General features: G+C 59.7%; 2 protein-coding genes across 2 annotated transcripts; one reads left to right on the forward strand and one right to left on the reverse strand.

The window, feature by feature from the left end:
* The first annotated feature begins 13 nt into the window (after window positions 1–13).
* On the forward strand, window positions 14–5,033 carry MTX1 (metaxin 1). Its single transcript, XM_004714664.2, has 8 exons — window positions 14–118; window positions 1,126–1,195; window positions 1,647–1,726; window positions 3,406–3,498; window positions 3,641–3,823; window positions 3,910–3,986; window positions 4,442–4,596; window positions 4,687–5,033. The coding sequence occupies exons 1-8, from the start codon at window positions 38–40 to the stop codon at window positions 4,899–4,901; spliced, it is 954 nt and encodes a 317-aa protein (XP_004714721.1). The 5' UTR covers window positions 14–37; the 3' UTR covers window positions 4,902–5,033.
* GBA (glucosylceramidase beta) lies at window positions 1,772–9,635 on the reverse strand. The gene is made up of 11 exons (XM_004714666.2): window positions 9,484–9,635; window positions 9,049–9,136; window positions 8,627–8,818; window positions 8,370–8,516; window positions 7,962–8,095; window positions 7,569–7,741; window positions 7,093–7,330; window positions 6,582–6,806; window positions 6,131–6,294; window positions 5,710–5,826; window positions 1,772–5,593 (listed from the first exon to the last, which is right to left on the reverse strand). The coding sequence occupies exons 1-11, from the start codon at window positions 9,508–9,510 to the stop codon at window positions 5,488–5,490; spliced, it is 1,611 nt and encodes a 536-aa protein (XP_004714723.1). The 5' UTR covers window positions 9,511–9,635; the 3' UTR covers window positions 1,772–5,487.
* Window positions 9,636–10,426: the final 791 nt, after the last annotated feature.

Here is a 10,426-nt window from a genome sequence, read left to right on the forward strand (position 1 = left end):
GCAGGGGGAGGTACTTCCGGGGCAGAGGGCGGCCAAGATGGCGGCGCCCACGGAGCTCTTCTGCTGGGCTGGGGGCTGGGGCCTGCCGTCCGTGGACCTGGACAGCCTGACCGTGCTGGTGAGGAGTGCCGCGGGCGCCCTGTGTTGCCCGCCGGGCGGCTGGGGCGGGGGTCCGAACTAGCTGAGCGCCCGAGTTTTGCCGAGGCGCCTCGGCACGGGATGCCATGCAGGAAACTGAGGCAGGCCAAACGGAGGTGGCCGATGTGGGCTCTTTTGCCTCGTGCCTTAGCAGCGTAGGCTTCGTGCAGAGAGAGAGAGAGGCCTGGGCGGGGGCACCGGAGGTAGGTCTTTGCTCTGCCACGCGGGCTGTGTGACCTTGGAGCGATCCCGTATCTGGGCGCGGGTCTCCATCGGAGGTGTACTAGGTTGGATGGACGATCGCCTACGATTTGACATCCCTATCTTCCCCTTCGCTACCTTTTTTTCCCTCTGGTTACACCAAGAAGCTCACAGTCAGGTTCGGAAAAAGCTTTGGAATCAAAAGAGACGTTCACCTCATTCTCTCATCCCATACGCGTGTGCCAGGCCTCTTTCTAATACCAAACACTGGCATGCAAAGGTGAATTAGGCCTCCAGGCGGATACAGATGCGAACAAAGGCAGTACATGTTTAGGTGCTGCATGTAAGTAGGTTCTTCGGTTCTGCAAGAAGGATACTTGGAAGAGCTCCAAGTATCAGGGGGGTTCCAAGTATCGGGGGTTCACCAGGCAGATGGGGAGGAAAGAGGAGAGCCCCTGGGGCTTCACTGGTTGACAGAGCAGTGTTTGGTAATTATTGATGTGCTCCATCATCTGTGAATCCTATGTGATCCATTTGTAAAAAATGGATCAATTGAGGGCAATGAATGTACAAATGTGCTTGACACAATTGATGTATGTATGGGTTGTGATAAGAGTTGTATGAGCCTCTAATAAAATGATTAAAAAATAAACAACGGATCAATAACATCTTTTTTTGGTGAGGCAAGTACTAAGCAGAGGGTGTGTGTGACTTCAGGTGTTCTCCTCTTGATTGCCCTGTGGGAGCCATACCCCTGCCCTCTCTGCCTTCTCCCTTTCCCTGCAGACCTATGCCAGATTCACTGGTGCTCCACTCAAGGTGCACAAGATTACCAACCCCTGGCGGAGCCCTTCAGGTACCTTGCTTCCCTGGGGAGGTGGGGAAGGGACCGGATAAAGGAAGGGGCAGGGAGACATGGGGGGGGTGGGATGGTGTTGTGTATAATAGGCAAGGTCGGTAGCTCAAACCCACTAGGTGCTGCTCAGGTGAAAGGTCAGGGTGCGTGCTCCTCCTAATTAGTCTCCGACAACATGTAGGGTCGTTGTGCATCCGAACGGGCTCGATGCTTAAGGGTCTGGCAGGGAGCCCTGGTGGTGCGCTGAGTCTGAGGTTGGGCTGCTAATCATTGGGTCTGTGGTTCAAACCCACCAGCTGCTCCCTGAAAGAAAGATGAGGCAGATGAGGGGCTTGAGTTAAGATGCCACACTCAGTTAAGTCTCTGGAGCAGCTCTTCTGTGGGCTATCAGGAAGTGACTCCAAAGTGGCGGGTTAAGAGTCTGGTGGGCATATTTCTCTCTCAATGTCAGGCACCCTGCCCGCCCTTCGCACCAGTCACAGAGAGATCATCACAACACCACACAAAATCATCACCCACCTTCAGAAAGAGGTAGGTGGCTTGGGGCCGGCGGGTTGGCCAGTGTGGGAAGTTCGGTCAAATGGGAAGAACACGTTTATTGAGCACCAGATGGTTGCCAGCAAGACACAGGTGACACAGAGCTTCAAGGAGGATACAGTCTGATGAGGGGCGCACACACAGTGTCGCTGCGATAGTGAGCTGTGGGCCAGAGAAGCTCCAGGGACAGGGAACGTGTTTGGAGGCCACCCGATGGGCAAGGCAGGCAGATGACCCATGCAAGGGGCAGGCAAGCAGCTGGCTCAGAGGTGGGGCAGAGAGATGGCTGAGGACCCCTTTTTTCTCCCTCTCAGACCAGGTGGGGCTGGACCTGGGGCCCAGAATGTACAGAGCCTAGAGCCATGGGGTTGGGAGATGAAGGAGCATTCCAGGAGTGGGGAGGCTTAGGCCCTGCTCTTCACCCCGCACTCGCCATGCGCCCTTGAGCAAGGCATTCCACCTCCCAGAGCTGCAAGCTCCTGGGGATGAATTTAGCCAGGATTCTTTCCAAAGTTTTTCTAGCACTCATGGTTGGATTCTAAGAATGGACACACTGTGAAAGGCGGGACCTTGTTCACATCAAAGGGGAGGGCGTTAAGGAATTACTGGTAGCTTGAGAGGCATGGGTGTAGGACCCCTGGCGGCGTAGTGGTGACGAGTTCAGCCACTGTCCGGAAGGTCAGCAGTTCGATACCACCAGACAGGGCTTTCTAGAAACGCCAATGGAGAGTTAGAGTCTCAGAAACTCACAGGGGCAGTTCGACCCTGTCTTACAGGGTAGCTATCAGGTGACATCAGCTCAAGGCCAGTAAGGGCTGGCTGGCTGGTTGGTTTTGAGAGATGAACTCAGATGAGAGCCGTGGCCCCGGGCAGGGGCTGTCCTGCTGCTCAAGTCCTGTATGCACCCAAGGGCTTCAGAAAGTTCGCGAAAAAATGGAATTAAACGATAACGACAATTTTTCCCTTGAACTTTGTGGCTTGTCCTCGTGTATACATGAAATAATTAAATTATTTCCAAGCACAACTGTATTAAGGGGAGAAACTGAGGGCCGCAGACGCTTAGACATCATGCTCCGGAGGTTATTTGGGGATAAAGCTTAATTCGGAGCAGGGGAGGGGATGGGGTGGAGGCTGGGGCCGGGGAAGGTAGGACAGGCGGTGTCTGGGGCTGAGGAATGTGTGTGGTGGCGGCACCTGGGCCAGGCAGTGAGGGAGCAAGCCAGGGGGTCCTGGGTCCCAGGAGGCTGAGGATGGCGTCTCCTAGATCTGAAGACTGGCCTGATGCCCACCTTGCGTCTGGCTGCACTCGGCTAGCTTTGCGGTGCCTGGATCGGGAAAGTTGCTGTTAGAAAGCTGCTGTCCACAGGCAGACTGCCAGCTTTCCGTGGAAACTCTGGGAGCTGCTCCTAGTTTGTGGCTGTGCTTCCTCCCTCCTCCCCCACCGGCCCCCAGATGGGCGTGGGACCTTGACAGCCAGCCGGCTCCGAGACCTCAGCTGTCTGCCAGCCAAAAGCAACAGCCTACTGGCTGGGCCCTGGTAGGGGAACCTCAGTGGGAAAGGCTTCTCTACCTGCCCTACACTTGAGGCGGCAGAGGGGGCACCAGATAGGTTGCCTTCCACCCCAGCGTACCCAGGAGTTCCCCCCTGCCCACCTCAGCTATTTCTTCCACAGAAGTACAATGCCGATTACGACCTGTCAGCCCGGCAGAGGGCAGACACCCTGGCCTTCATGTCCCTCGTGGAAGAGAAGCTGCTTCCGGTGCTGGTGAGTGTGCCCTGTGCGCCCAGCCCACCCAGCACTTACGGCCCGCAGGGGGCAGGGGGCAGCTCAGGGGTCAGAGGTCCACCATGAGCCAAGCTGGCCCATTGGCTTCAGACCTGCCTCTCTTCTTGCCTCCCCAATCCAGATACATACGTTTTGGGTAGACGCCAAGAACTATGTGGAAGTGACCCGGAAGTGGTACGCAGAGGCGATGCCCTTTCCTCTCAACTTCTTCCTGCCTGGCCGCATGCAGCGGCAGCGCATGGAACATCTGCAGCTACTGTGTGGGGAACCCCGGCCAGAGAACGAGGAAGAGCTGGAGAAGGAGGTATTTCGGGGTACCAGAGGTGGTGGGCAAGAATGGGAGTGCCCGGGTGGGGGGCAGCCTGAGCCCACCGTGCATCCTCCCTGTAGCTGTACCAAGAAGCTCGGGAGTGCCTGACCCTTCTCTCGCAGCGCCTGGGTTCTCAGAAATTCTTCTTCGGAGATGCGTGAGTCTGAACCCCGGGGGGATAGCGGGTGGCCCGGGAGGAGATACAGGTTCAGATGTAGGCACAAGGGCTCGGGTGGGGGTGTTGCCGAGGGCATTACAGGCCTCTGGACAAGTGGTCCTGGAGGGAGACATTGGTCTGGTGACAGTGGGACTGTGTGTGGGGCCAGACTGGAGAGTGGGAGGGCAGTCAGGCCCAGGAGGGGCCCTCACGGCTGTGGGGACTCAATGTGCCCTTTATGCAGCCCGGGGATAGAGCTGTATTCAGGGCCAGGCTGGCGCCACCTGGGGAGCCGTGCCCACAGCAGGTCCAGAGCTGGGTGTCCTCCTCCTGGGCAGTGCCCTGCTGCTCAAGAGCCCCCCTCCCCTCCCAGGGCCAGGCCCCTGCCTCCTGCTCAGTCTTCCCCTCTCTGCCCAGCATCTTCCTTCAGTCCACCCACCTCATCTCTGTTCCAGCCCCGCCTCCCTGGACGCCTTTGTCTTTAGCTGCTTGGCCCTGCTGCTACAGACCAAGCTGCCCAGCGGGAAGCTGCAGGCCCACCTCCGGGGGCTGCACAACCTCTGTGCTTACTGCAGCCACATCCTCAGCCTCTACTTCCCCTGGGAAGGAGGTAAGATGGTAGGGAGGGATCAGCCCTGGGGAGAGTGGGCAGGGATATAGAGACCAGCCCCCCTGCCCACTCTCCTTCCTTGCCCGTCAGCTGAGGCGCCACCCCCACGTCCAGCACCCACGGGCCCAGACACCGAGGAGGAGCCCTACCGGCGCCGGAGCCAGGTCCTGTCCGTGCTCGCAGGCCTGGCAGCCATGGTGGGCTATGCCCTGCTCAGCGGCATTGTCTCCATCCAGCGGGCAGCGCCAGCTCGGTCCCCTGGGCCCCGAGCCCTGAGCATGGCTGAGGAGGATGAAGAGGAATGAGTCTTCCTCACCCCCCAGGACTGAGTTTTCTACTGTCACGCATTCCAGAAGTGGTACGCCCCCACCCCCCTGTTGTCAGCACAGCCAGAAGTGGGGCACCACTCCTCAGAATAAACCTGCTCATGGACTGAGGTCAAGCACTCTCCTTAAAGGGGCCGCCCTGGGGTCTCCCTGGTGCCCTGAGCTTGTCCACTGTGCTGGCCTTCTGAGCTGCATCTCTGCCTGGTGCTGGCAGTCACCCCTCACTCCCCGGAGTCTGTCAGCGTCTTCAGGAAGGAGGAGCAGGCCCCGTTGTGGGTCCAGCCTCTGTCCGTGCCCCAACCCTGTGTTTGTACGGTGAGCTCACCCTGGGCCCGGGCCCAGTTTCCACAGAAAACCAGCCCAGAGTAGAGGGGGCTGTGGGGGCTTCCTGAGCCCCTGGCACCACCTCGAGGGGAAAGTGAGTCACCCAAACCACTCTTGGTGGGCTTCCACCACTGTGAGCGCTCCCAAGCCCTGCTGTGCACAGAGTGTATGTGAACTGGCTGTCCTTTTAATGCCCGTGCACGACCCAGGCGCCTGTCTGCCCAGGGCGTCTGTCCTGGCGTCACTGGCGACGCCACAGGTAGGTGTGGATGGAGTTGCCGGGTGCCATCGTCTGCAGGAAGCCCACGGCAGGGTCCTCAATGGTGAAAGGCATGTCCTTAGAGGAACTGTTGGGAGGAGCGGGGAGAGGGAGTGAGGGGGGCCTCCTCGGAGGCCCAGCCCCTGCTCCAGCTCAGCCCTGCCTGGCAGCAGCTTCCCACATGCGCAGGCCTGCTGTGCTCACCGGTTCAGCACGACCACCACTGCAGAGCCGTCGGGACGTATCAGCGCCACCGCCTCCAACTCGGTCTTCTCGCTGGCGGCCAGCCCCACTCTCTGGGAGCCCTCGGGAATGAACTTGCTGGGTGTGGGGACAGGCATCATCAGGGACATTGGCCAGCCCCTCCCGGGCCACCAAGCAGCTCCCCTCACCCCTCTCCCACCCCATGACAGGGCTCCTTCCTGTCTAAGAGGTCTGCCCTAAACTAGGCCCGGCCCTAGTACCGAGCAACGTCTCTGGTGGCACCTAGTCACTTCCGGCCAAGATGGTGCAAGAGGGGATGGTGTGCCCCTCCCAAGGTCCCCACCCTCCTGGCCTCCCAGCTGTCTGTGAGGCAGTGCGGGCGGATCCGGATGATACGTGGGGCTGCCTGCGCCCCACTCACCTGAAGTGGCCCAGGTGGTAGAACATGGGCTGTTTATAGAAGGTGTCCTTGGTGATGTCCACAATGATGGGGCTATCGACAAAGTTGCGGACCCAGTTGGGGCCCCCTTCAGGGTTCAGGGCGAGATTCCAGTCCATCCAGCCAGCCACGTGATAAAGAAGATTCTAGGGTAGGGGCAGAGCACAGAGAGACTCCAGCCTGGGCCCCCAGAAGATGGGTGTGGCTAAGGGTCCCCGTAGGGAGCTGGGTGCTGTGGGTGAGGGGCACTGACACGAGTCCCTAAAGAGAGACCCAAAACACAACTGCCTGAGAGCCAAGCACAGGGACAGTGGGTCTGTGTGCCTGGACCCAGAAGGGAAGCTAGGGAACCCTGGTGCCCCAGAGAGCAAGCCCGCAGCAGGAAAGATGGGGGTGGTCCTTGGGCAACCCCAGAGGGCTCGAGGTGGCTCACCGTGATGATGCTCTGGCTGTACTGCACCCCCCGGCTCCAGGAACCCAGCCGCACACTCTGCTCCCAAAACTTGGAGCCCACGCAGGCCTCCGAAGCAAAGAGCATGGTGTCGGGGAACAAGCGGTGTGTCTCTCCCAGTGTGGACTTGGCCGGAGCCAGAAAGTCCAGGTACCAGTGCACAGCAATGCCGTGAACATACTTGGCTGCCTCCGGGTCCTTTAGCACCTGCAGCGGGAAGGGACAGGACTCCTGGGGAGGGAGGCCACTGAACCTGGACCCTGCATGGAGGGCCCCGGAAGAGAAGTGGGGGGCTTGGAAGAGGCGTTAGCTTGGATAGGTGAAGGCGCTATCAAGACAACCATGGGGTAGCCTGGAGACCCAGGGGGTGGTGCCTGAGTGCCTAGATACAGGGGTGTCCTCGGAGTCACGAGGTGGTAGGGAAGGGCCCCCTCTCGAGGCTGGGGATAGTGGTTAGGGTCCCTGAGGCACCCTTAGAAGCCCTGGGCCTTACCACATTGGCCCAATGGGGCAGCAGCAGGCGCTGGTCATCCAGCATGAGCAGCTGGACATCGCGGTGAGTGCTGTTGGCAAGGGTGGGGCCCAGGTCACGGGCAATGAAGTCTCGCTGGTGTTCCGCGGTGAAGCCCAGGCACTGGAAGGGGTACCCACTGATGAGCCCCGCCGAAGGCTCGTTCTCGGCCGTCACCGCCCAGAACCGCAAGTTATGCTCCGCGTAGGCATCCAGAAACCTGGCAGGGGGAAAGGGTGCGGGTGAGGTCAGCTGAGAAGGGGAACCAAGACCCCCTGGAGAACGAGAGGACCAATTGGCTGGGTGGGGTGAGGGGGCAGAATGGGGGACTGATGGCGAAAAGAAGTGGCTGGTTGAGAGGTGAACTGAGGGCAGTCAGAGCTGGAGGTGGAACCAGGTTGACAGTTGGGATGAACCCCGGGGCATCCAGTCTAGACAGGGCCCTGTTGCCCCCTTACTTGACAAAGTATTTGGCCCAAGTCTGGTGGTAGATATCCCCTGGTTGACCCTTGAGTGACCCCTTCCCATTCACTGCCCCATTGGTCTTCAACCAAGTGGGCGATGTCCAGGGGCTGGCGAAGAGCGAGATGGGGCGTTGGGTCATTTTCAGGGCTCGGTGAATCAGGGGTATCTGGAGACAAAGGTAGCGAGGAGAGACACCCAGAGTTGGAACATTGACAGACTGGCCCAACCAGTGCGTCAGGCCCAGCTGTCAGTCCCCACCCTCCCACCCCCAGGGGAAAACAGCAGGGGCCAGCTTCTATGGTTCTTGGCACACTTAGCCTGAGGCTTCTTGGCCGCTGGGAAGCGTGCCAGTACCACCAAGGTCTGGAGCAGCCAAAATGGGCCACCTTGAGCTTGGTATCTTCCTCAAGGAGGCTGAAGTTGCTCAGCTGGAAATCGTCAGGGGTGTCGGCATAGGTGAAGGTACGGATAGAAAAGTCACAGCTGCCCATTGGTACCCGGATGATGTTGTACTCGATCCCTGCAGAAAAGGATAACCAGTTAAGGCAGTCTGAGCCAGCAGAATAGAGGTACCTGGTCCAAAATTATGTCTGCGTCAGGACCAAAGGACACTTGGGCTCCTAAGGTTGAGGCCTTTGGATCCAGGTGCCTGCTGAAACTCGGGCCTTTGAACCTGAGAGCCTGCAAGCACTGAGCATATGGGGGGCAGGGGGAGGGCAGAGGCAGTGCTGGGCAATCATACAGTATCCAAAAGACAGGTGATGGTCAGTGTCAAGTCGATGCCCCCGCCTCACCTTCTTCGGAGAAGTAGGATTTGAGCAGCTTGTTCTGCACAGTGGGTGACAGAGCAAGGATGTTGAGAGAAGCCGCATCCGTCATGGCTCCTCCAAACCCCTTCACCTTCTGGAACTTCTGTTCAGGCTGCAAGGTCAGCAGCAAGCCTGGGGACACAGGGTAGAACAAAGGGTGAACCAGTCCACGGTGCTCACCGACATAAGCCGGCTCCGGCAAGACCACAGCCTGGCTCGGGGTGGAGGGGCATCGCGGTTACCTGTGCCTGTGTGGCTGGTCTGGATGGTCCCCTGACTCAGCTCCATCCGACGTCCACTACGTGTGGTCTCATAGAGGCTGAAGGTGCCAGGGGCGGGAAGTTTCAGGGGGTCAAGAGAGTCACAGTGTGTAGCATTGCAGACACAGACCACCGAGCTGTAGCCAAAGCTTTGAGGGATGCAGGGGCAAGCACCTGGGCAGGAGGGGGCAGAGGCAGAGGCAAGGGCTTGAGGCTGAGGACAGGGAGGACGGAACACCTGTTTCAAAAGCCCACTCCCTGGGTCCCCTCTCCAAGGGCGGTCTCCATCTGTCAAATTGATGGATTAAGCCGTTTCCAAAGCCCTCCCCCAGGACCCCAGAAGGCTACAAGAAGACCAGGAAGCAAAAGAGCTAAAGCGTAGCTCTCTTCCTTAACTCCCTTACCTGATGCCCACGACACTGCTTGAAGCAGAAGCAACCCCGCGAGGCTGACAGCCATGATGCCTGCCCTGCTCGGCTGCTTGGGACATTCCTGAGAACAGAATGAGGAGTGGCTAGCAGGCAAGCCCCTCTCCACCCTTCAACCCCTTCTCTGAGCAGGGCTTGGCTGCCTACGGGAACCCACGGCCTAGTTTCCATCCTTTACTTGGGATGGGACGAGAGCCACAGGCACCTGGGTGCAGCCTCACCCCTCCAGCTCCTGCCTCCTCTCTGCCGGTGACAGCTCTCTGTCCTCCACCCTGGCCAGGACCCCCCTCCATCTCTCTCCGTCCTTCCTTCTGCCCTAGCTCAAAAGAAGGGCCTGCTTTGAAAGAGAGCTTGTCGTGCTGCAGTGAGTTCCAGCAGCAGTGTGATAAAGCCCATGAATTGTCCACTCACATCTTTGGAAGCATCTGAAAGCATCATCTATGTCTTCGGGCTGTAAGATGGGGCGCAGGCTGCAGCACTTTCAGAGCCCCGGAGGGACAGAAGATCCGCTTGAGAAAACACAGCTGTAGGTACCGGCGGTAACTGGAGTCTGCGGGTTAGGCCTGCAGGATCAATCCCGGCCCCTGGAGTGGGCGGGTCACGTGACGGCGACGGGCGCGCCACGTGACCCGGGCGTGAGGCAGCCGCGGCCATATTTGTGTAGGGCACCGGGCGTCCTTCTGGTTGATGGCGATCACGAGCGGTTGCTCTGTTGGTTCCGTCTCACCGTGACCCCTGTGTGGGTGTCAGGGTGTCAACGTGCCCCGTGGGGCTTCAGGTGGCGGGAGGTTTTGGGAAGTCGATCGCCGGGCCTTTCTTCTCGGGGGGCGGGGTGGGGCTCCGGGGAGCACCCCAAACCTCCAGTTGGCCGCAGCTGGGCACGCTAACCCATTGCACACCGCGCAGGGGTGTGGTGGACGTGCAAGACACCTGCGGGACCACGGGAGAGCAAAGATCTGTGCGGGGGGAGCGGGGGGCCCCCCCGAGGACGGGGAGCACGTAGAAACGATCCAGGAGTTCACCGCGCAAAACACGGAGGCCCCAAAGCTGCTGCTGCGCAGAGGCGCAGACAGGGACCGAAGCGGGAACAGGTGGGCGGGGAGCACTTCCGGAAACAAAGACGGACGCCCCACCTGCCCGGAGGGAGCTCCTGGACAGAGGTGCGGGCTCCGGACGTAGACCGAGGCAGTGGTTTAGTGACCGGCCCGGGCCCTGGGGTCGAGCCGCCCGGGGGCTCCGGGCTGTCACCTTGACACAAACACTTCCTCCCGGGGTCAGCGGGGCACCTCCCGCTGCTGTAACTGGAATACACGAGGGTGGGTTAGCTGGGCAGAAGCGGACTTCAGCACATTTG

The sequence above is a fragment of the Echinops telfairi genome, unplaced genomic scaffold (assembly GCF_000313985.2).
Source record: "Echinops telfairi isolate 266 unplaced genomic scaffold, ASM31398v2 ScPeMD7_7425;HRSCAF=8463, whole genome shotgun sequence".
In the NCBI taxonomy this organism is placed as follows: Eukaryota; Metazoa; Chordata; class Mammalia; order Afrosoricida; family Tenrecidae; genus Echinops; species Echinops telfairi.